At 37.0% G+C, this 26947-nt stretch overlaps 1 protein-coding gene across 2 annotated transcripts in view; it reads right to left on the bottom strand.

Moving 5' to 3' along the window:
• CFAP299 (cilia and flagella associated protein 299) overlaps positions 1-18590 on the bottom strand; it is a 550226-nt gene extending 531636 nt beyond the window's left edge. The window contains exons 1-2 of one of the 2 annotated variants that reach the window (XM_057727886.1): positions 18422-18590; positions 2231-2361 (exon numbers count right to left, since the gene is read on the bottom strand). In XM_057727886.1, coding sequence (XP_057583869.1) covers positions 2231-2361; positions 18422-18532 — 242 coding nt within the window. In that variant the 5' untranslated portion in view covers positions 18533-18590. The remainder of the gene's footprint in view (positions 1-2230; positions 2362-18421) is intronic. The other variant, XM_057727885.1, reaches the window with a different exon arrangement.
• Between the last annotated feature and the right edge of the window lie 8357 nt (positions 18591-26947).

The following is a 26947-nucleotide window of genomic DNA, read 5'->3' as shown; positions in this document are numbered from 1 at the left end:
TCTTAGGTACCAGCACTCCTTGAAATGGGTGCTCTATGATTGCTAGTGAAGAGGATTGTGATCTACTTGGGGCTCCTCACCCCATGTTAGAGAAGTTAATGTAAAATAATCTGATAGTAGAATCACGTGTTTCCAAGTTGGTACCAGTGGGTGGGCAGTCAGATGTTCATGCATATTTCTAAAGTGATCCTCAACTAAATATAGGCACAGGACATATTTGGTGTCCACACTCTGCTGGCCCTGCTGCCAATAGCACTACAATGGACCTGGCAGGGAAGGGAACAGAGTGACTTCCACATGAGGCAAGAGGAAACATATGGGACCCATCCCATTACAAAGGCAGATGAGAAGATGTGCAGATGAAAAAGCTTTCCAACTCTAGCAGCTCTGGGTGGGGGTTAGTCTCCCGTGACTGGCACTTATGTAGTCTGATGACTTCCAGCTCTGGCCAGTTAAAGAGACTATTGATAGAATAAATACTCATTTTGATCCAAACATAAAATGGACATGTATATGGATAGAATTTATACTGTAAACATGACCAGCTCCTCTTGATGTAAAATAGGAGACATTTCTAATAAAATACATTAATTCCTTATAAAATATCACAAAAAACTCTATACTTCTGCTCCTGACTGATAAACATTTATTGATTACAAACAGAAAGACTCCCCTGTTTTATGTAAGACACATCACGTGTACACATGTACTTCGCATCGTTTCAATTTTCTACAAATAGAAGCCAAGCATACTTGTGTTGAATAAATTACTGAAGTTTTATATAAATTACCTTTGGTAAGAAGAATGGTCCCTTCACGGATGCCCATGCCTAAACCTATTAATGTGTTACATTACATGACAAAAGGGACTTTGCAGACATAATGAAGGTTATAGACCTTAAAATAGGGAGATTATCCTAAATTATCCAGATGGACCCAGTGTGATCACATGAGCCCTTAGAAGAAGAGATCTTTTTGTGGTTGGAGTCAGGAAAGACTTGCATAAGGAGAAGTCAGAGAGATTTAAAGGCTGGCAGGATCTTGACCCATTCTTGCTGGAGGGCGACCACATGGAAAGCATGAGAAGGAATGTGGGCAGCTCACAGGAGCAAAGAGGAGTCCCCAGATTGACAGGTGACAAGGAAATGAGACCTCAGTCCTATAATCACAAGGAACTGAATTTGACCTGAATAAGTGTGGAAGCAGACTCATCCTCAGAGCCTCCAGAGAAGAGCAGCCAACACCAGGATTTCAACTTTGTGATATATGGAACAAAGAATCCAGCTGAACCACTGTTCTCTGATTTCCTGACCTACAGAACTATGAATACATACATTTGTGTTGTGTTCAGCCACTAAGTTTATAGTAATGTGTTATGACAGCAATAGAAAACTAATATATTACTGAATGTTAGTATATTACATTCCAATATTCTAGGGTTCTGAGATACAAGAACCATTAGAACAATCAATTAAAATTGCACATTCCCAGAACTGATTCACATTCATTCCACGACCAAATGTTATTTTCATAATAAATACACAGGAGACTTCTACTCACAATTACTGGGTATTTTTTAAAATGTTATCTAAGAATAATATACCAATTTCTAAGGAATTTTCCTCTCCAACATTTACAACTTTAGCATTCATTTTTAAAAAGTAAATAGAGAATTACTTTATCAAGTCTTTTTCAGATTGTCTTATCAATTTGATACAGTTCACTTTAGGTGTACATCTTTTTCCAAATATATTTAATATATTTTATTAGATTCATATTTTACATACCCACATGTGTCACATTAACAAAAGCCAGTGATCGTTAATAGAGTTCAATGAATCAATGTTTACAAAATCGTGAGAACATAAATGAAGCCAAAGATTTACAAGCCTCAAAAGTACAAGAACTCTAAGGTAAAAGTCACTCATATTTTTAGTATATAAATGCGTAAAGCCAATAATATCGAGTTATGTTTAAACAGGACTTTATTGGTATGATGACCATATTTTGGTATTTATATTTTTTAAATTTGTAGCTCACAGTTGCGTGTGACTTTATTGCAACCATATCACAGTCCTCCAGTTCCTGATCTGCAGAACACATGCTTAGAATATTCCAAGTTCCTACCTGCTCCAACCAATGTTTCTAAATAACAACAATGCCAACAAAATTGGATTTTTCCAGAGACTCTACAATATAATAAAAAATCCATTTGGAACATGGAGACTTACTTTTTCTGAGTTCTTTCAGCCAACCTTGCAATCTCTAAAGCTGCCTTCCTTGCTTCAAAGTCTTCCCTTTTCACCACCTCTCCAGTCCCTCGGTAGCCTAGCTCCACCAACTGGCGGGCCAGGCCTTCATCCTAAAAAGAAAATCAATTGTTACATTTGTGGATGAATGAGACATCATATTTTATCCAATGTATACTGACTAATTGTTTTAAATGAAAAATCAAATGTATTATTTAAATATGAGACAAGGTCTATTTATATGAAAAGTTAGAATTCTTTCTAACAATAGTTTTATAAACATCTGATTTGTCATCCCTTTCCCAGAGATGTAAGATGAAAAAAAATAATAATAACATCAAGTACTAAATTTTCTTTAAGGGATTGGAGGACAAAAGTCTGTACTGTTTTTAATCAATTTATGAGAACAGCTGTAGAAAATTAATAAAGTATCTTTAAAACAATAAAACTAGAGACAACAGTATTTCTAAAAGAAAGATTTTTTAAAAATCAATTGCACAAAAAGCAAATTGGGATGTTTTCAGAAAGTTCAACATTTCAGAGACTTAATTCCTTGAAGTCAATTAACTGATGACACAGAGCATTATAACTTCAAATACAAAACAAAGAACAGATGAATTTCCTATTTGAGTAGAAGGACATTGTTTCCATATAATGTTTGTACCAATAAAAACAGAGAAGTAGAAACCCAAGAAGACCACAAAAACTTCGAATTGAAAAAAAAAAATTTCCCCACAGTCCTTTAGACCTTTTATAAAAGAACTGTCACACACATTTTTGGCACTTGCATAGCATATTCAAAAAAAAGCATTTCCCCCAAACTTGAAGAGGTGACATTTTACTTGAAGTTACTACTATAAAGGCTTATTATATAAAAATATGTATACTAACATACTACATTATCCTTACACTATCATCTTAAACATGAAATGTCTGAAACGTAGAGAAAACAGCATATATTTTATTGTTACAGACCCTTACTTACATCACTGTTGAAGGCAAGAACTGTCTAACAGAATTAAATGAGAAAACTTAAGATTTGTGGTTAGTAATCTATACAAGGGTGATTAATAATCTAGCCCATGGTGGCTATTTTAAGTTTAAACTATTCAAACAAAATCAGAAACTTTAGACACTATCAACCTAGAAAGCTGTGCTACTTTGCTTTGTTAAACACTAAAAGCAAATACTAGACTCTGCGGCAAAAACATGGATACGTTTGCCAAGTTAATACATGCAAAGCACCAGGCCTTGCACAAGGGCTCTTTGCCTTCTTTCTGACTTGTTCCCCTGCCTACTCTACTTGCTATGCCAGGGCGCCTTAATTCAAACCACAAAACTGAGCAAATGCCTCCACCTAGTGGAGTTTATATTTAATAGAAAAAGCGATGCAGATTTCAGGTTTGATTTACAAAAGGGAGGTGATTTGAGTGTAAATTTTCTTAAATACATTCCTAAAAGCGAGCTTATGGGAAGAACTCGCAGTTGAGCTCTATGAGACTGCGAGGTTCTTCTAGCAGAATATAAGTTGCTTGTGGTCAACAGAGTATTGTACATAATAAAGACCATTAAAAAGCTGCTGTACTAACTTTGTATATAGAGTGAATTAGGCATTCCTGGGTGCCTTACCTGAGCCACACAGAATCATCTGGATAGTTCTGCACTCATTGACACTATTGTATATTGCAACAAATGACAAGATCAAGTAGAAAGTTGAAGCTGTTGCCCCACTTAACCATTACCATGTTTTAACTGGTGGAATTACAAGCCATCTCTCTACAATCATCTTTAAAGGAATTATTTTTAAAGAAACTGAGAAATAAAATAGTTTTATTTATTCACATATTCAGCATTTCTGGTGATTTTCATTCCTTTGGGTAGACCCAAGTGTCCTACTAATATATGATTTTCCTTCTACCTAAAAAACTTTAACAATTCTTATAGTAAAGGTCTGCTAACAACAAAAATATCATGGCTTTTGTCTGACTAAAAAAAAAAGATATTTTATTTCATCTTAATTTGTTTTCTTCCAGTTTTTTTGAGATATAATTGACATCCAGCACTGTATAAGTTTAAGGTGTACAGTATAATGATTTGACTTTTATACATCATGAAATGATTATCTTAGTAAGTTTAGTGAACATTCATCATCTCATATAGATACAAAATTAAAGAAATATATACATTTTCCCCCTGGGATGAGAACTCAGGATTTACTTTCATATATAACATAAAGCCGTGTTAATTATATTTATCATGTTGTACATTAGATCCCTAGTACTTATTTCTCTTATAATTGGAAGTTCAATACTTTTTCACTGCCTTCATTCAATTCCCAGTCCTGCCACATTTCAAACTCTGGTAACCACAAATCTGATCTCTTTTTCAATGAGTATGTCTGTTTGTTTGTTTGTTTGTTTTTGAAGTATAATTGACCTACAACACTAACTTCTGTGCAACTGGAAGTTTGTACCCCTTAATCTCCCTCACCTATTTCTCTCCTCCCTCCAATTCCCTCCCCTCTGGCAACCGTCTGTTTGCTCTCTGTATTTATGACTCTATTTCTGTTTTGTTATATTTGTTCATGTTTTGATTTTTTTGCTTCTACATATAAGTGAGATCATACACTATTTGTCTTTCTCTGCCTTATTTTACTTGGCATAATGCCCTCTAGGTCCGTCCATGTTGTCAGAAATGGCAAGATTTCATTCTTTTTTATGGCTGAGTAATATTCTTTTGTAACCACATCTTCTTTATCCATTCATCTGTTGATGGGCACTTAGGTTGCTTCTATATCTTGGCTACTGTAAATAATAATGCAGTGAAAATAGGGTGCATGTGTCTTTCTGAATTAGTGTTCTCATTTTCTTTGGATAAATACCCAAGAGTAGAATTGCTGGACTGTATGGTAGTTTTAGTTTTAATTTTTTGAGGAATCTCCATACTCTTTTCCACAGTGCCTGCTGCAATTTACATTCCCACCAACAATGCATGAAGTTTCCCTTTTTCCACATCTTCGCCAATACTTGCCATTTGTTGTCTTTTATATAATAGCCATTCTGAAAGTTGTAAGGTGATATCTCACCATGGTTTTGATTTGCATTCCCCTGGTGTCTAGTGATCTTGAACATCTTTTCATGTGCCTGTTGGCCATCTATATTTCTTCTGTGGAAAAATGTCTCTTCAGATTCTCCGCCATTTCTTTTTTTAAGAAAATTTTATTTATTATTTATTTATTTTTGGCTACATTGGGTCTTCATTGCTGTGCACGGGCTTTCTCTAGTTGCGGCAAGTGGGGGCTACTCTTTGTTGCAGTGCATGGCTTCTCATTGCGGTGGCTTCTCTTGTTGTGGAGCATGGGCTCTAGGCACTTGGGCTTCAGTAGTTGTGGCTCTCAGGCTCAGGTGACCTTCGGCATGTGGTAGCTTCCCAGAGCAGGGATCAAACCTGTGTCCCCTGCATTGGCAAGTGGATTCTTAACCACTGCAACACCAGAGAAGTCACTGCCATTTCTTTAATCAGGTTGTTCAGGGGTTTTTTGATGTTGAGTTGTATGAGTTCTTTGCACATTTTGGATATTAATCCCTTCTCAGATATATCATTTGCAAATATCTTCTCCCATTCAGTATATGGCCTTTTTGTTTTGTTGATAGTTTCCTTTGCTATGCAAAAGCTTTTTAGTTTGATGTAGTCCCAGTTGTTTATTTTTGCTTTTGTTTTCCTTGCCTAGAGAGATATATCCAAAAATATATTACCCAGACCAATGTCAAAGTGTGCACTGCCTATGCTTTCTTCTAGAAGTTTCATGGTTTCAGGTCTCACATTTAAGTCTTTAGTCCATTTTTAATTTATTTTGGTGCAATGTGTGAGTAAGTAGTCCAACTGACCCTTTTACATACAGCTGTCCAGTTTTCCCAACAGCATTTATTAAAGAGGCTGTCTTTTTCCCATTGTATATTCTTGTCTTCTTTGCCATAGATTAATTTCCCCATGAAAGTGTGGGTTCATTTCTCGGCTCTGTAGTCTGTTCCATTAATCTATGTCTGTTTTTGTGCCAATACCATATTTTTTTATTACCATAGTTTTATAGTATAGTTTGGAATCCAGCTTTGTTTCTTTTTTTTTAATAAATGTATTTATTTATTTATTTATTTATTTATTTATTTATTGGCTATGTTGGGTCTTCGTTGCTACACACAGTTTTCTCTAGTTGTGAAGAGCAGAGGCTACTGTTTATTGTGGTGCGTGGGCTCCTCATTGCGGAGGCTTCTCCTATTGCTGAGCATGGGCTCTAGGTGTGTGGGCTTCAGTAGTTGAGGCACATGGGCTCAATAGTTGTGGTTCACAGGCTCTAGAGCGCAGGCTCAATAGTTGTGGCGCATGGGCTTAGTTGCTGCATGGCATGTGGGATCTTCCTGGAGCAAGGATCAAACCTGTGTCCCCGGCATTCACAGGCAGATTCCCAACCACTGCACCACCTAGGAAGTCCCAGCTTTGTTTCTTTATCAAGATCGTTTTGGATATTTGAGGTCTTCTGTGTTTCCACACAAATCTTAGAATTTGTTCTAGTTCTATAAAAAAAAATCCCATTGGTATTTTGATAGGGATTGCATTGAATCTGTAGATTGCCTTGAGCAGTATGATCATTTTAACAATATTAATTCCTCCAATCCATGAGCACTGTATATCTTTCCATCTGTTTGTGTCATCTTCAGTTTTCTTCATTAGTATCTTTTGGTTTTCCAAGTATAGGGCTTCTACCTCCTTAGTTATATTTATTCCTAAGTATTTTATTCTTTTTGATGCAATTATAAACAGGATTGTTTTCTTAGTTTCCCTTTCTGATAGTTCATTGTTAGTGTATAGAAAAGCAACAGGTTTCTGTATATTAATTTTGTATACTGCAACATTACCAAATCCTGATGAGTTCTAGTAGTTTTTGATGACATCTTTAGGATTTATTATGTACAGTATCATGTCATCTGCAAACAGTGACAGTTTTATTTCTTCCTTTCCAATTTGGATTCCTTTTATTTCTTTTTCTTCTCAGCTGCTGTCGCTAGGATTTATAATACTATGTTGAACAAAAGTGGCATGTGTGGGCATCCTTGTCTTATTCTTGATCTTAGAGGAAATGCTTTCAGCTTTCCACTGTTGCGTATGATATTAGCTGTAGGCTTTTCATATATAGCCTTTATTATGTTGAGGTATGTTTCCTTTATAACCACTTTGTTGAGAGTTTTTATCATAAATGGATATTGAATTTTGTCAAAATCTTTTACTGCATCAATTGAAATGATCATATGATTTTCATTCATTAATTTGTTAATATGGTGTATCACTTTGATTTGTGGATATTGAGACATCCTTGCATCTCTGGGATAAATCCCACTTGATCATGCTGTATGATCCTTTTAATGTATCGTTGAATTCAGTTTGCTAATATTTTATTGAGGATTTTTGAGGATATTGGTCTGTAATTTTCTTTTTTGGTCTGATTTTGTCTAGTTTTGGTATCTGGGTGATGCTGGCTTTGTAGAATGGGTTTGGAAGCATTACTTACACTTTAACTTTTTGAAGTGTTTGAGAAGAATAGGTGTTAACTCTTCTCTAAATATTCAGTAGAATTCACCTGAGAAGCCATCTGGTCCTGGGCTTTTGCTTATTAGGAGTTTATTACTGATTCAATTTTATTACTGATAATTGGTCTATTCATATTTTCTATTTCTTCCTGGTTCAGTCTCAGGAGATTGTACATTTCTAGGAATTTGGCCACTTCTTCTAGGTTGTCCACTTCATTGCCATATAGTTGTTCATAGTAGTCTCCTATGATTCTTTGTATTTCTGTGATGTCGGTTGTAACTTCTTTTTCTTTTCTGATTTTATCTGTTGGGCCCTCTCTTTTTCACTTGATGAGACTGGCTAAAGGTTTATCAGCTTTGTTTATCTTTTCAAAGAAATAGCTCCTAGTTTCGTTGATCTTTTCTATTGTTCTTCTAGTCTCTATGTTATTTATTTCTGCTCTGATCTTTATGACTTCTATCTACTCACTTCAGGTTATGTTTGTTCTTCTTCTAGTTCCTTTATGTGTAAGGTTAGGTCGTTTATTTGAGATTTTTCTTGTTTCCTGAAAAGCTGCTTTCACTATACGCTTCCCTCTTAGAACTGCTTTTGCTTCATCCCCTAGATTTTGGATCACTGGGTTTTCTTTTCCACTTTTCTCCAGGAAATTTTAAATTTTCTCTTTGATTTCATTTATTTTTGCCTTAATTTTTGAAAGACATTTTTGCTGGATTAGTGTTCCAGGTCGATTTTTTTACCTTTCTGCACTTTAGAGATGTCATTGCATTGTCCCATGGCTTATATTATTTCCAATGAGAAGTTCAATCTTTCTTATCTGAGCTCATCCTTGCATTCCTATTATAAATCACACTACTTAAGAGCAGTATTTAGTAGTCTCTGATCTATCATTTCTTAATATATTCCTAGACTCATTTTTCATTTCTTTTTATCCAGTTCATAAGTAAAATTAGTCTTTAGCTTTCCATTTTGTGCTATCCTTCTCTGGATTGATGTCAGGGTTACAAAAGTCCTATAAAATAATTTAAGAAAATTACATGCTTTTCTATTAATTTTTAATTATATGTCAGACATAAATACATTCTCCTTGTAAAAAATTAAAATGTGGCAGATGTAGTGAATTTGTATTCTGCCAATTTAGCTAAGCTGGAGCTTTGTTTCATAATTTCCCTTCTTTAGATAGTCACAGGTTAGGTTGGGCCACAAGAGACATTTGCAATAGATTTGGAAGACAGAAGAAGAGCATCCATATTGTTCTAGCTCTTGTAGAATCTTCTCCTTTACCTTCTCCAACTCCTGGGCCAAGTGCATGAGTATGTTTAGCTCTGTGACTAAAGGTGTCAGCTTCTTCTGCAGATCTCTTCTATCATCAAAGCTGGAGGTATAAAAGAGGTGAGGGCCTGATCCAAGTTCCAGTTTGTCCTTAGAATTCTAGCTCATCCTTGCAGGTCTGTTTGCCCTTTTTTCCCCACTTCTCATGTACCTTTCCTTGCTGGCTGTCTGTCCTAATGACTTCAGGCTCCAGCACCAGACACCAAAGAAACAGCTTTTCATTGACCATTTAAACAGTTCTCATAATTGTGTAGGGGCAAATCTCTATAAAAAAGTAAATACATGTGACACACATATATCTGCATCTACATCTACATCTGCATATGTGAGTGTGTGTGTGTGTGTGTGTGTTCTGCTTCTCTGATTGAACCCTGAATAAGTCACAATTATGTAAATAGTTTCAGAGCAATAGAAATTTAAGGGTGGGTTCTCTGAATTGGTTCTGGGTCATCTAGAATTGGTTCTCTGATCTTATTAAAGGAATTACAAGCCCTGTTTACAGTAGAAAAGATTATACTGTAGTCAGTGAAATGCAGAGGTCAAGTTATTTAATTTATCACCTTTAGAGATCTGCAATGAATACAGAGCTTTAGGTAACCAAGTGTTTGCTGCCAGAGGACAATTCAGTGGCAATAAGAAACATAATGGTATTGGTTGTTTCCAAGTCTGCTGAAGGCCGTGGGAAAAGAAAATGAGAAGCTCAGGGTTTGGTGGCAGGTTAGTTACACAGGACTATCCCCCTCATGAAAGGGGAAAATATTTGACATAGTTTCATGATTTTTAAAAGCTTTCTTCCATAAATGATATTATGACATACATATGCAACTTTTCATATAATTATTACTTTTAGTGTCCATATGAGAATTACCTGTTGGTTAAATTTGCTCCTTTTTCTATTGGATTTTATTTATATATTATTGATTTATAGAGCTATATTCTATACAGCAAGTCCTCATTAAGTATACATTTTGCAAATATTTATTCTCAGGTAGTTGCTTGTCTTTTGATTTATGATATATTTTGTCACACAGAGTTCAAAAAATTTGGCAAGAAAATTGTATATCAAACCTTAATAAAGTACATAGAAGAATTGCATCAATGCATTTAAGAGAAAAAAGAAAGTTTGAAAATAAACAGCTAACCATTCAATTAGAGAAAGAATAACAAAATATACCTAAATAATATAGAAGGAAAGAATTAATAAAAACAAAAGGAAAATGAATGAAAAAGAAATTAAAATATACAAATCCAGTCAGCTTTAATTGTCTAATGAAAGCCAAGAGCTCATTCTTTTATTACATTGAAGTATCATTGATTTCAAGAGCTTATTCTTTTACTTTATTTTTTTTAATATTTATTTATTTGGCTGTGCTGAGTCTTAGTTGCGGCACATGGGATTTTCATTGCAGCACATGGGATCTTTACTTGTAGCATGTGGGATCTAAGAGGGTGACTTAAAAATTATCCACACTCTGACTGTAGAATTTATTTTAATTAACTTTAAGAAAAGACAAATACATCATTTTTCAACATAATCTCCTTGCTTTTCAAAACACTTTGTCCATCTGTCAACAAGCTTTCGTATTCCTTCATTTAAAAATGTTTTAGACTGAGCTGCAAGCCACGAATGCACCACTGTCTTCACTTCTTCATCAGAAGTGAATCTTTGTTATTGTAGGGCTGCTTTCAGGGGACCAAACACGTGAAAGTCCAATGGAGCAAGATCAGGACTATAGGGAGGATGCTTTAACACCTCAAAACGAAGTTTTTGCAGAGTGTCAACAGCATGGGCAGAAGTGTGAGGACGTGTATTGTCATGCAAGATCACAACGCCCTTGGATAGCAGTCCTCTGCCTTTAATCCAAAGTTTAGGCTTCAGCTCTTCACTAAGCAGCTCACCGTAACGAGCACTGTTCATTGTTGAACATTTTTCCTGATAATGTTCCAATACTGGCCCCTGAGAATTCCAGAAAACAGAATCATTTCAGGTGTATGTTCAATGTTGTCATCAGCCATGGATGTAGACGGGCGTCTGGCTCCTTCTTGATGGCTAACACTTGTGCAACAATCCTTGAACTTCTCTATCCATTCATACACACTTCTTTGTGACAAAATACTTTCTCCATACCGCACACAAAGTCTTCAATAGATAATGGCACCAGGTACACCTTCAGACCACAAAAAACGAATCACTGCATGCTGCTCTTCTTTCGTGCAAATCCATTTTTGCTAGCACTGCAGTTACAAATGAACTGATGTAACATGTTCACACTGGCACAGCAGTGACCGGGGAGACAGTAGCCTTGAACGGAAGGCGCTGATAAGAGAGTGCGGCCAACAGAAGTTTTACTATAACCAGAGTGCGGATAATTTTTGACTCACCCTCATATTTCCCTGACTAGGGATCGAACCTTGCCCCCTACATTAGGAGCGTGGAGTCTTAGCCACTGGACCACCAGGAAAGTACCTTAAGAGCTTATTCTTTTAAACGACCAATAAAATAGATAAGATTTGGCAAGACGTATAATGGAAAAGAAAGAATACACAAACAATTTTAGAAATCAGAAAAGAGCCATAATAACAGATAAAAAAAAACTATATACGAGCTCACAGTAATAATTTGAAAATCTATATAAAAATATGTGAAGTATTTGCTCAAATTATGAATTCAGAAAGGATCTGTTGGTGTTCTGAGTTCTTGATTTTCCCCAAAAAAGTCTTCATTTTGCATTCCCATTTGAATATTCGTTTATCTAGTTTCCAAGTCAGAATCCAGGAAGGAAATAGATGACATGTTTAAATGGAATAATTGAAGGAAATTGAATGGCTGAGTTAATTTACAAAGGTATTGACCAGGTTAAGAGAAATCCAAGAGGGACAGTGAAATACCCTACAGATAGCAACAGCAATAAACTACTGTATTAGTAGCCATTAACTAATCCAAATGAGGTAAGGGGAGGGAGCAACTAATAGGACACAGGGAAATGGCTGTAGGACAGTGTCACCAAACCCTGAGTTGTGGCTTGAAGGAAGAAAATAGCCATTGCTAACCTGCAGCACAGTATGGAAGGAGTCTGAAAAGAAAATGCCCAACCTCCTGCCTTCTAATTTCTTGTGGGTGCCTCTTATTGGCTGAACCAAATTGGTCAAAGGGAAAGGGAGTCCAGCTGAAGTAGTCAACAGAAATCAACCTCTTGGGGCACAGAGCAGGTTGGGGTAGGATAGAACTCAAGGTAGGACAGAATCTCAAGGGCCAAAGAGAAGATACTTAATACAGCCAGGGACAGAATTCTACGCTCAAAGTAAAATTTTCTGAGAAGTTTAAAGATATTACTCCATTTTCTTCTAGGAATCACTACTAGGAATGCAAAGTCTAAGATCAAGCTGCTTCTCATTTACAGGTTATTTGTTGACAGTCTGAATTATTTTTTAAATTGTGGTAAAATACACATGATATAAAACTAACCATTTTAAATGTGTAGTACAGTGGTATTAAGAACATTCATGTTATTGTGATGTTATCATCACTACCTTTCGCCCCACAACTCTTTTTATCTTACAAAACTGAAACTATGTGCCAATTAAACAATAGCTCCCCATTTTCCCTTCCTCCAAGATCCTGGCAATGACCATTCTACTTTCTGTCTCTGTGAATTCAACTACCCTAGGCACCTCATATAAGTGGAATTAGTCAGTATTTGTGTTTTTGTGGCTACTTATTTTCCTTAGAATAATGTCCTAAAGGCTTCCATGTTGTAGCATGTTTCAGAATTTCCTTCATTTTAAAGGCTGAATAATATTCCATTGTAGATATATACCACATTTTGTTTATGCATTCATCCATCAACAGACACTTGGGTTGCTTCTACCTTTTGGCAATTGTGAATAATGCTGCTATCAACATGAGTATACAAATATCTGTTCAGGTCCCTGCTTTCAATTCTTTTAGCTGTGTAGTACCCAGAAATGAAATTTCTAGATCATATAGTAATTTTCTTTTTAATTTTCTGAGGAGCTGCCATACTGTTTCCACAATGGCTGCACCATTTTACATTCCCACCAGCAGCGTACAGTGTTCCAGTCTCTCCACATGCTCACCAACACTTTCACTTTCTGGATTTTTTGATAATAGCTATTTTAGTGGGTTTGAAGTGATATGCCATTGTGGTTTTGACTTGCATTTCCCTAATGATTAATGATGTTGAACATCTTTTTATATGCTCGTTAGTCATTTGTGCATGGTCTTTGGAGAAATGTCTATTCAAGTTCTTTGCCCGATTTTTAATTGGATTGTTTGCTTCTGTGTTGTTCCACTGAAGGAGTTTTTTACATATTCTGGATATTAATCCCTATCAGGTATATAATTTGCAAATATTTCCTCCCATTCTATGGGTTGTCTTTGACTCTATTGATGGTGTCTTTCAATACAAAAAAGTTTTTAATTTTGATGTCATGCAATCTGAATTATTTTTGAGCTATCATTTTATTCTCAGAGTTCTGAAATTCTATCACTATCTGCCAAGGTGTAGATCTTTTTCATTCATCCTACTAGGCAGTTGACTGTAAGATGGGCACTTACAATCTTTCACTTATCTCCAACACAGCTAATTTTTGTTGTTGTTATTTGATTGACTATTTTATCCCCTTCATTTTCTGTATAATTTCTTTCTGGAATGTCTATTAGATAAATATTGAGCCTCCTGGAACTATTCTTTCATACTTTCATATAATTCTTATTTTCCTCATTTTTTTTATTACATTCTGGGTAATTACATCAACTTTAACTTCCAGATCATTCATTTGTCCTTTAAAAGTGATATTCCATTAGTTAGCTCTTTTAAAAATGTCATCAATGAAGTTTTTAATTTCCAGGAATTCTTTCTTGCTCTCTGATTGCTCCCTTTTCATACCAGTCTTTTATTTTGCTTATAGACTTAATATTATAGATATTAAAATGCCTGTAAGGTAGATTTGAATTTATTTAAAGTTGTCTCTGGGTTTTGAGTATTTTTTATCTTGTCTCACATTACTTGCTCTCCTTATCTTAGGCCCTCTCTTTCATGCTATTGTGCTCCCTCAAACATCTGGGGATACATATTTATGAACAGAGAACTGGGTTAATTAGTAAAGTCATTAGCATGGATTCCCTCTGTAGTTGTACAGATCTCGCTCCCTAACTAGTCTCTTCTCTGAATAGGTGAACTGGGGAAGCTATGTGTAAAAGAACATAGTACCACAATGTACAGACTCCACTTGAGGATGCGGACATGAAGAAGGAAGGAGGGTTGGGGTATATCCAACCCCCTCCAACCTAACTGCCAAAAAGTAGGACTTGGTAATAAGTGTCATTCTTGGTAATAAGTGTAACCATAAAACTCATAGTAGAAAACAGGAAAAACACTCATTGACGGGTCTAGGAAATGATTTTTTAGATTTGACACCAAAAAACATAAGCAACAAAATCAAAAATAAACAAGTGGGACTACATTAAACTAAAAAGTTTCTGCACAGCAAAAGAAGTGATCAGCAAAATGAAAAGGCCACCTATGGAATGGAAATCATATATCTGATAAGGAGTTAAAATCCAAAATATAGAAAAGAAAAACTCATACAAATCAATAGCAGAAAAATAAATAATCCAATTTAAAAATGGGCAAAGGACCTGAAGAGACATATTTTTCCCAAGAAGATACTCAAATGACCAACAGGTACACAGAAAGGTGCTCAACATCACTAAACATTAGGGAAACAATAACTAAAATCACAATGATATATTACCACAGCCTGTTAGAATGGCTGTCACAAAAAGGACAAGAGATAACAAATGCTAGTGAGGATGTGGAGAAAAGGAAACCTTTGCAGCCACTACGGAAAACAATATGAGGTTCCTCAAAAAATTACAAACAGAACTACCATACAATCCAGCAATTCCACTTCCGGGAATACATCCAAAGGAAACAGAAACACTATGTTGAAGAGCTATCTGCACCCCCATATTCCCTATAGCATTATTTACAACTGCCAAGACATGGAAACACAACCTAAGAGTCCATCAACAGATCAATGGATAAAGAAAAGTGGTGGTGGATGGACCTAGACACTGTCCTACAGAGCGAAGTAACCCAGAAAGAGAAAAACAAATACTGTACGCTAACTCATATATATGGAATCTAAAAAAATGGTTACTGATGACCCAGTGACAGGGCAAGAATAAAGATGCAGATGTAGAGAACGGATTTGAGGACACGGGGTGGGGGTGGGGGGTGAAGGGGAAGCTGGGACCAAGTGAGAGAGTAGCATTGACATATATACACTACCAAATGTAAAATAGATAGCTAGTGGGAAGTTGCTGCATAACACAGGGAGATGAATTTAGAGATGATGCGTGATGACTTAGAGAGCTGGGATAGGGAGGGAAGGAGGGAATCGAAGGAGGGAGGGAATATGGGGATATACGTATAAATACAGCTGATTCACTTTGGGGTACAGCAAAAACTGACACAACAGTGTAAAGCAATTATATTTCAATAAAGAACTTAAAAAAATAAGTGGTATACTACTCAGCCATACTGAATACTACTCAGCCATTAAAAAGAAAGAAATTCTGACATTATCTAAACAGTGTGGACAGACCTTGAAGACATTATGCTAAGTGAGATGTCAGACGAAGAAAGACAAAGACTGTATCTCACCTGTATGTGGAATCTAAATACAAACAAACAAACAAACAAAAAAACTCAAAGAGATTAGATATGCCGGTACCAGATGCAGGGATTGGATGCATGTGGTCAAAAGGTACAAATTCCCGGTATAAATGAGTACTGGAGATATAATGTACAACTTGATGATTACAGTTACCACTGCTGTATGGTAGATCTGAAAGTTGCCAAGAGAGTAAATCCTAAAAGCTCTCATCACAAGGAAAATAAATTTCTTCTGTTTCGCTTTCATCTACATGAGATGATGGATGTTAAGTAAACTTATCGTGGTAATCATTTTGCAAAATATATGTTAGGTCATTATGCTCTATACCTTAAACTTATGCAGCGCTATACGTCAATTATACCTCAATAAAATCAAGAGAAAAAAATATTCCATCGGCCATTAGAGTGGAGCAGGTGTCTGACTGTAGCCAGAAGAGGCAAACCCATTACTATTAAATGTGTTTGGTCCTATCAGATTGAATTGTTCACCCTTCCAACGTTGCAGGGGCCAGTGTGGTCAATTTGCCACCAAGTGGTTGGTTGGTTCCCTTGAGAAATGGTGCTACATCAGAGGCATTGGACTTGGTTGCTGACAGTTGAATGCCTGTCCTTCCAGTTGGACATTCAGAGGTAGCGGCAGCTACATCAGCCTTAGCAAGTGGGAGCCCACGCTGTTGGGCACATGTGCAGCCTCCATTTTCCTCCATGTGCCCATCATGCCCGCACTAAGGTGGCCGGTGAAAGAGGCTGGCTGAGAGCAACTGGCTTAACCAATGCCAAACTTAAAAGTAAATTTCTTTACCTTTCCTCTGAACATAGTCACCATTTTCCATTTTGGAGACCTTTAAAATTCTGACTGATGAAACACAAAGTACTAATTTCTCACTCTTAATCAACGTTAATGATTTTAGTTGCTAACTTACATGAAAAACTTTGCCTCATAAAAAACCGAAACTCTTCCTAATAATAGTAAGTTTAAGTTTGGCAATTTTCCACATATGCTACAAAGATGATTATAGCCAATAGGGATACTTATTGTTTATATTTCATTCTTGTTTACTTAGATATTCAAAAATTTAGATGCAAACATTGTCTGGCACTGCTACATTTTCCCCTTTATTGCACAGACTTCCATGCAAGGTATAAAACTGAACCGTCATGATTTTAAATATATTATCTGTATAAAATATTAAAAAGCTTGTTCTTGAAGTCAAAGATATGTTGGAAATACCATCTAGCTTTTTTTAACATATAATTCCAGAAAGATCAACTTATCTGTCCAAGGTTACACAATTTGTTCATAGCAAAGATAGGACTAAAATTAGATGTATCTAATTCTTTAAAATTATGTTCCTATCTAGCACACGAATGTGTTCTGGAGGATAATCACTTTTCAGACCTTGGAATCCACACTTAACTAAAATCCCACTTTCAACAAGATCACTGGAGTCCAAAAGTTTCAATCCACTAAAAGGCAGAATTAGATTGTGCCGGATAAGGAGTTTGGGGAGTTGGCTGCAGGATACAAATCCTTCTCAGACTCAGGTGTGGTGTGGCCCCGCAAAGCGGCGGTTGTTCTTTCTGGGCTAAACAGAGAGGGGGCAATTTGGGACTCTGTGGCATGACTCCAGAGCCCATTTAGTCGGCCCGGTCTGGAAATATACCTGAGCTATAGGGACCCACCGTCCACCTCCTGCTTCTCAGGACCAGTAGGCTATTATTTTCCCGCTCATCTTGGATCTCCTCAAAGAGGATAAGAACTCTATCCCTCCGCCCACCCACCCCTACCTGCTCCCCCCTCCCCGCCCCCATCCCCACACCTTTAAAAAGCAGGTAGGAGTGTGGTTGCTGAGAGGAACACAGTAGCCAATCCCAATTTCGTCCGATTTTGCTGTGTTGCAGGCTTTTTTTTTTTTTTTTTAACTGTCAACAATAGTTGTGATCAGTCAACTTGATAAACGTGAGTCAGGTCGTACCTGCAATTACAGGGAGCTGTAACGGGTACCCGTAATTAAAGGCCTTCTGCATCAACTAGCTTGGGCTGTAGTTCACGGAATCAAATGCCCAGTATAACACTAGATACACCTGAAAGGATACTGTCTTCTGTCCTTTAGCACAAAACTGGCAAAGGAAAGAGAAACAGGGTGTCAGACCTGAATTGCGGCCCCGGAAGGGTCTCAGCAGGCCTCCAAATCGAATCCCCTCCCTCAGAAGCGTAGGACTTTGAAAGAGGAGCCCGGCCAGGAGGCGACGAGGGAGGCCGCGGTGCAGATTCCAGGATCCGCAGCGAGGGTACGTGCGCGCGTGCGCGGGGTCACGGATGCCCGGGACCCGAATTCTGTGCAGATCCAGGCAGGGCCGGGAGGAAGGACCCGGCGGTTTGCCGCCGTCGCTGCTTTGGCGCCGCCGTCGCTGCTTTGGCGCCGCCGTCGGGAAACTGTGGGGCCTGCCGTCCCCGCGGTCCACCGCCAGGGGGCGAACACCCCACGACGCGGAGGCTGGGGAGGGACCGACGCACGCGAAGGCGGCGGTCACCCTGCGGGGCTGCCGCCCTTACCTCCAAGTAGTACAGGTCCAGCGTAGTGATCTGCGAGTCCAGGAAATCTTCGTAGGTGTTGAACTGAGTGACTATGTTGTCCACCGTGGTCGACCCCTCTTCCTGATCCATGGCGGTTGCCTTGGTCGAAGCGTCCCTAGCGACGGCGGCACGGGGGCAGGGTCAGAAGGTTCCACCCATTTCGTCCCCTCCAATCAGCTGGGAACCGGTGCGGCGCTTGGGCCGTTAATCCCACCGCCGTGTCTGGTTACTGTTTCAGTCTTCTTCCTAACTCCTAGGAACGCCGTCTCAAATTACCCACTCCAAGCTCAGGTCTGACACTGTCAACTGACTAGGACTTTGGCGAAACGTGTAGCCACGGGAGAGATGCAAATTGCAATCAAAATTTAAAAGAATATGTAGACAAAATACTATAGATCAGCGCTTCTAATCTCATTCTAAAACAATGCTGTGAAGGACGAAAATATCAAGGTTAGTTCGCAAGTAACTAACCTTGTGAAAGTCCGTTTTTGCAGGGAGAGTATCTCAAAACAAGTCTCTGGAAATGGTCTTGTCAACAAATCCAATAACAAAATACATTAACGATTGTGTTATTTCAAAAATCTTTGCTAACGTTTGGATACAAGGAAGAATTTGTGAATTTCCCAAAGGAAGGAAACTCAACGAAATATCTTTGAAGACCTCTTTTGGCCACAAGTGCTTGTTTTTAATTTTTTTTCTCTCTCTTTTTAAGTTTCAGTAAGCACACAATGAAAGACCTTGATTTGTTGAAGCTGCCTTTTTTAAAGGGTAAAATATTTATGGAAGCTTAGACAGTAAAGGTTTTTACTAAAGACTTCACCTTTGGAACAGTTTTGCATTTTTAAAATATGGATTTAAAGTAATCCCACCTGGTAGCTGGCAAAACTTTTCAGAATCCATTTTTGGTTTTAATATTCTACAGATCATCCTTGGGAATTAACACATAGTACAACACGAGCTTGAGGTAGTTGCTCTCTAAGTACTTAGTGAATTGATTTTGAAGATTTTCACAGAAGTGCAAAAAAAAAATTTAATGAAAACATCTGGTAAAATACTTCACCTTGAGTTAGCTTTCCTAATTTAAAAAGGTCATCTTGAAATTAGTATGTCATGAATGCACAAATTTTAAGTGATATAAACAATAATCTCTGGGATATTACTGACTTGTCTTTAATATATCCTGAAATGTTTTAAAAGGCACTTTGGACATTATTTTTCAATGCAAAGTAATTTAATTTAGGACAACAGAAAGAAGGGAGAGAGAAACCCTGGACACTCATAATACAACAACAACATTAATAATAATACCATTTATCAAATGCAACCTGCATGCCAGGCACTGTCCTAAGTGTCAACAATGGATTACATCTTCAGCTAGTATTTATGCTAAAATTAACAACCACCAACACTTTGATATCATCTAATGCCTAAAAAGATATGAAAATACAAATAGCCCAAGGATGAGAAGAAATTCATGTGGTTTAACACGTTCTAACTGATAAGGGACATAGGTCTCAGTATTCTCAATTATCTAGAAAGTTCTAAATGCCTCCTGAAAAAGGCATTATTCTGGATGAACGGAGCGTAATGAAAGGCTTAGGAAAGTTCCAGCCACTTACTATGTACAGAAAATGTATTGCTTTAGTATGATAATATTTATTAAAACTTTACCATGTGCCAGCCCGGTTCTACATACATACTTTACATGCATTATCTTGTTTAATCATGACCTCACATCCCCCAGGAAAGCAGCACTAGGATTATCCGTAATATAGAGACAGAATGAATCTAAGTGGATTGGCCAAAGTCTTAAAGATAAAAATAGCAACACAACTAATTACTTCTGATTTCCCAGAAAGAGAAAGCAGAGGTGAATAGCGGTTTGAAGGGCCACATGGAATTAACTATGAAAGTTGGTTTTTTTAGTGTTTATTAGAAAAAACAATGTCAAATTGTAAGAGGGAATATGAATCAGCAATAAAGGAGCAAATTGTGATGGCATATTGCAAGATGTGGAGGCAAGAAAAATTGGGATCTGTGTAGGAAAAAGCTGCAGATTGATTTGACATTTGTGAGGGGTTCAGTAAGGACAGCAGAGGAAAGGAAGCTGACTAAGGAGGAAAATTGGTAGGAAGGTTTTGAATGCTTGGATGAATAGTTTGCAGAGGTAGTAATCTTGGAATAAGAGAGGGTAAAATGAAAATGGCTTTGAGTGATGATCATGTACTACTGAACAAAACATTTCTAACTGTTAAAGCCTCCAGAGTGTTTATATTCATTACATTAGCTTTGAAGTCTTCCTCTATCACAATCTCATCACTTCTGAGAAACTGTAAAGCATCTAGGGAATCTTCAGGTTCATTAAACTATAGCAGTTTGGTTACAAGGACCTATATGTTAATAAAATGTGAGGTTATTGTTTGCCTGTATATCATTCTATTATGACCCATTGCGACTATGCATTTTCAATGGAAACCTCATTAAATTTACCATTTGGTCAACAGCTCTTTGATGAAGCAATCTCTAAAACATATAAATTTAAACAATCATGAAAGTATTTTCAGTCAATGAATCTAGTAATGTGTTCCAACTCAAAACACAAGATGATTTTCAATAAATTAGTTTATCTAAGAATAGTGAAAGAAAATATGAAAATGTATAAATTTAGCCTTGGTTCCCACAGAAAGGCTTGCATGATAGTAGGCCTAATTCAACTGTATTTTTCTTAACTTTCAATTTAAGTTCCAAAGCACTTTCAGGTATGTGCCTGAGAAATTGCATGAAAGAAATTAACATGCTTCAGCAGGTCTCCATTTCCTATTGCACAGTCTTTGTTATGATCAGGAAACACTTTCTGGTGGATAACATGCATTCCTACTTAAAGTTGAGGATTTTTAACGATTGAAACCTGAATTTAGCACCCAATCCAGATATTCCACTTTTTGCAAGAGGACCAGCAAGGATTATGTATATTCACAACAAAATTCCAAAAGATAAAACACGCGCGATGTAAGAATAACAAAATACATACCATATGTAGCTTAGTTTACTGAGCTTGAAAAAATGACACAATATCTGAATAAAGATCATAGGAACGTAGGCAAAATCTAAGCATCATTATCGCTTTGAAATAAAAAGGCTTTGGTATTGTATTACCCGGTGAAATTATATGAGAGAATTTCAAATTAAACTCTATGCTTTTCTATTTCCAGATATTCAGCAATGTACCAGGAAGTCTGGGAACGTGAATACAAAACATACTTTTGGTATTTTGGTATGATAGGAAGGGGAATGCCCTGCTTATTATGTTAATAAGATGCTAAACACTCTGAGAACGTGAAACAGTATTAAAATGGACTTAATACATTACCATATTGTAAGAAAGAGAAACATATGCTCATGCTAAGAGGATAAGAGAGTTGTGTCTGATGTTGCCCAATTGCTTATGAAGTGTCTGTGGGTTGCAGATGAGGACTGTTGCTTAATCATCAGCCAAAGAGAGCTCTTTTGTGCTTTATAATAATAACACTGAATTTATTTAAGGTATTTCTTGTGATGCGATCACTGGACTTCCACACCATCTCAAGGTGCTGGAGTTCTGGTTCCACAGCTTCTAGGTCATAGAGACATGATGTGTTTGTGTGTCATAACTCCAGAGTTTTCTCCTTGCCTGTATCTGACAGTGTAAAAGGAAGGATCTAAAAGACAGAAAAAGACATGTATAAGAGGGAACTGCTCCCAGGAGTGTAGCTGACAGGTCTCAGTAGCTAATAAAGGTTTGAGAATTACTTTGTACTATGGGATAGATGATGGATATGGTAGCCACAACCATCTCCTTGGAACAGAAAAACACGTGGGCTCTCAGTGACTCTATAAGGTTTTCCTAACAATTTCACTGAAAATTCCCTCAACTTCTTTGCCTACATGGAAATCGGGCTCTACCCTAAAACACCACTTCCCCTGAATGGCCAAACACTCTCAGAAGACATCACACGTGAATAGATGGCCACCACGATCAATGCAGAGGGGCTGGTTTCAAATGGCTGCTCAGCACTGGCCCTAATCTTATTGTTTTTTCCCCTTAATTCACTATTATTTTCTGCAACAGCTTTTCCTACTCTCTCTTCTCTCTTTAATCCTATATCCTCCTGTCTCAAAGCAGACAATCTTAACTCCTACTTCATAAAGGAAGTAAAAGTCATCAGATTACATATCCAATAGCTTACTCATATATCAACCCTTTCCTTCTTCCCCTTTGTTTCAAAGGAAGAGATTCACATCCTCTTAGACCTTCATTCTACACTGGTTCTCTCCTTTCTTCTCAGGATTTCTTATTTTGATTATCCCTTCTCACTACTGTATCATTAACTTCCTCTCTCTCTCTATTTCCTTTTGCATTTTTAAAACAAGCACATGAACCCCAAAACAAACCCCACCTCAACCCCACAGCCCACTTCAGCTATAGGCTCTCTCATCTTTCACAGCAAAGCTTCTTGAGACAGTTAGCAACAATCCCTATCCCCATTTTCTTACCTTCCATATTCTGCCCAACACATTCCAGTCTAGTGTTGCACACTGTTCCATGAAACTATCTTCACCACAGTCAATTATGATTTCCTAGGCATTTTTTCTGTCCTCACAGTACTTGACTCTCAGGGCCATTTGAGTCTGTGACCACTCCCTTCTCTTCAAAACTCTCCCTTAGCTCCATCACATTACTTTGCCCTAAGACTAGTTGGTTGGTTGACTGGTTGGTTGATTTTCCATTAGTTCTTTTTTTCTCAGGCTTCTTTGTTGGCTCCTCTTTCCCTTAACTAGCTTTTAAAAATTTGGACAGTCTCGGGGTTCTCTCATAGGCTTTTTCTGCTTCTACACTCTGACTTTGAGACTATATCCACATCCATAACTTATATCCCACATGCATACTGTTCCCAGGTTTATACAACTAGCGAGGTTACTCTCCTGAACTCCAGCCCACATATCTAAATGCTTACAATACATCACCAGATGACAGCGTGTATAGAATTGAATTTTTTTTTTCACTTCGCCTGCTTCCTAAACTTGCTCCTCCCCATGTGTTCCCTCTTTCAATATACACCTTCTCTCCTCTCCATGCTTCATGGAAGAAACTTGGAAGACAGCTATGAACTTTGCCTCTCCTTTACCCCTGAAATATATGACCTGTTATTTCAGTCTCCCAAATACATCACTTGAAGGCTTCAATTTCTCTCCAATCTCATTGCCTTTACTTTCTTGCATAAGCCAGAGACTGGCATCTAGACTCCAAAGATAGCCTCTTTTCTGGTTTCCTTCGATGCCTTGGGCACCCTCTCCATTCCACTCTTCACAACAGAGTCAAAGTGTTTATTTAAAAACACCTGTCTGATTTCATCACACTCCTCAGAAAACCTCCACTGACTTCTCATTGCCCTCAGAGTAAATTTTCTTTCCTATTTTTTTTTTTAAACTTGGTGGACAAGGCCCTCCACATTCTTTCATCTGACACCCTCCATCCTCCATCTCATACATTACATGTAGGAGAGATGGATTCCAAAACCTCTGGGGAAGAAATTGTATAGAGGAGCAACTGATTTCAATTTCAATACACACTTTTTACCCTCAAATAAGATTCAGAAGATTTTCATTTTAGATCAAACTTTAGCCTGTTCAAATTAAGAAATATAGTGTTGTAGTTGGTTTTTAATGAAACCTTGCTGAACTTAATAAACTCAAATAATAAGGCACTGACGTGAAGATAAAAAAAAAAATTGGATGAAATTTCCGGAGCAAATAAAAAGTGACATCCTTAAAACTCCAGAGACAAGGTGGAAACGAGCTGCTTCTCTAAGGAGTATATTTAGCACCTCTAAAATACACACTGACCTCTATAGAATTCCTCAGAGGAGAAGCTTGATCTATTTTAAACCAACATCTTCTTTCTAGCCGCTGAGTACATGTCAGAGCTCATCAGCTACTAAAGTGTTTTTGCAGCCGTGGTAATAATACAACCCCAGTCATAACTAAGCCAATACAAAAAGGGGGGAAAAAATCACTAGACTTCATTAATCGCTCTAGAAGAAGCATTAAAGGAAGGGATGTCAGTTCCATTAAGAGCAAATTCACTCATTGAACTTGGCTCTAATTCTCCAGGATATCAAACATTCTCTGACTACAGATAAATTAATCACAATAATTACAATAAAAGATGTTTTAGTCCATCTTTCCCACTGACGCTTACTTAAAGCAATAATTTAATATAACTGGATCAGGCACTGTGCTAGACCCTGAAAGTGCAGCAAAAAATAAAGCCTGGTCCTTTATATCTTCAAGGATATTATAACTTAGGCATGGGCGATAGAGGGCCTGAACTGGAGTTGGTTGAGTGAAGGAAAAGAAGGAGATGAACTAAGCAAACTTGAGAAACACATTTTTAAATAAATGAGGAAAAGAAAATTTTATAGGAGCTATGATAAAAAAAATTTGCAGTGTACAGAGTGGGATATAGGTGAGAAAAATTGGTTCTATGTGTGAAAGATAGACTAAATAGAAAGAATGCCAGAATGTTCTACTTTAAGAAGTCAGAAAATAATTTTTTCTTCTCCGAAACAACTGGATGATCTGTGAGATCACATCTAACTTCAAAATTCCATGATATTCTAACATAACATATATGTTTATGAAGTGTTTGGATTTAATGTAAAGAAAGTCTCTGAGGAGAGGGGGAAAGAGTAGAGTTGCTCCCCTATAATGGGCTTTGCCATAAGGAAACACATATTGTGCTAAATTATTTTATGACCACAGATCACAGCATGCTTGGCAAGACTCTCATATTGTCTTAGCGTGACAAAAAATGTGTATTTACCACCTTCTCTCTTATTCAGAATTGTCTTTCCTTCTCCCTCCCTTTCCACCCACCTCCACCACCACTACTACCCACACAATACATCAATATCTACACAGCAATTTGATTTTTAAATATGAAAACAGTTACAATGAATATTATTTTTAGGAAAATTCAAACAGACAACGGTAACCCTAGCCAAATAATCTGAACACTAAATATATTAATATCTTAGAATGTATTTATGAAGAAAAATGAAAAGCTTATATAGATAAACACTGTTACCATTTGCCAAAGTGATATGGTTAACTTTAGCCAAAGGCACACAAAAATATTAATTTCAATAATCAAGAGTGAATATTTCTAGCAACTATGGTGTTTCAACAGTACGCACATTAAATGTTAAGTTATTTTAATGAACATAACACAAATGTGTTATTGTGTGACCATGTTAAAAGATCCCCAGCTACTGCCTTTTCTGTCTGGACCTCATTAACACTTTTATTTCTCAGATTCCTTTTACCTTTCTCCTCAAACTTCTCCTTTTCCATGTCCATTCAGAATATCTACCATCACATCATATAATTACTGGCCCACATTTTCTTTTTCAAAATTGTTGCTATTCTCAGAATTTCAAATTTCTTTAAAAATTGATTTTTCCCAGGGCACATCAGTGTTAGTGTCTATGATTTTCATTATAGAACATTGAGATAGGGGAGGTGATGGCAACAACACAACTGAAATGGCTGTAAGTGAGTCAGTGATAAAGTTTTATCCCATAAAATGTGGCTCTGCATGCACACTTATCAATAATCAAATGCATTAATAATAACTTAGGCATCTGTTTACGATACCATGTGTAATGCACTATGCTTCCCAATTTTTTTCCTTTCCATTTACTATTTAGTTTATGAATCAATTATTGGATTTTGGGGGGTTTTGAAAAGGGCTGATAATAAAAATTGATTGCAAAGTACTCTGAGAGCCTTTCATGATAACAGCTCTGGAGAGCAAAACAGTTTTTTTACTTTATGTTCTTTCATAATGTTTCCCAGTAGATTATATATTCCAGAAAGAGTGTACATGTAGTATAAATTCCTGAATGTTTTTTAAAATGTAGTGTAAGAATATTGTCCCTTACTTTAATTAAAAATCTAGTATTTGCCTTAAAGTATTACTGCAATGGCAGCCATCAAGAATATGTGACTATTCAAAGCTACAGTAATCAAGACAGTATTGTACTGGCACAAAAGCAGAAATATAGATAAATGAAACAGGATAGAAAGCCCAGAGGTAAATCCATGCACCTGTGGTCACTTAATCTATGACAAAGGAGGCAAAAATATACAATGGAGAAAAGACAGCCTCTTCAATAAGGTGGTGCTGGGAAAACTGGACAGCTATGTGTAAAAGCATGAAATTAGAATACTCCCTAACACCATACACAAAAATAAACTCAAAATGGATTAAAGACCTAAGTGTAAGGCCAGACACTACAAAACTCTTAGAGGAAAACATAGGCAGAACACTCTTTGATATAAATCACAGCAAGATCTTTTTTGACCCACCTGCTACAGTGATGAAAATAAAAACAAAAACAAATGGGACCTAATTAAACTTAAAAGCTTTTGCACAGCAAAGGAAACCAGAAACAAGATGAAAAA

The sequence above is a fragment of the Hippopotamus amphibius genome, chromosome 3, assembly GCF_030028045.1.
Source record: "Hippopotamus amphibius kiboko isolate mHipAmp2 chromosome 3, mHipAmp2.hap2, whole genome shotgun sequence".
NCBI classification, from domain to species: Eukaryota; Metazoa; Chordata; class Mammalia; order Artiodactyla; family Hippopotamidae; genus Hippopotamus; species Hippopotamus amphibius.
Note: the sequence above shows the minus strand (reverse complement) of the source record. Positions and strands in the feature narration are given on the sequence as shown.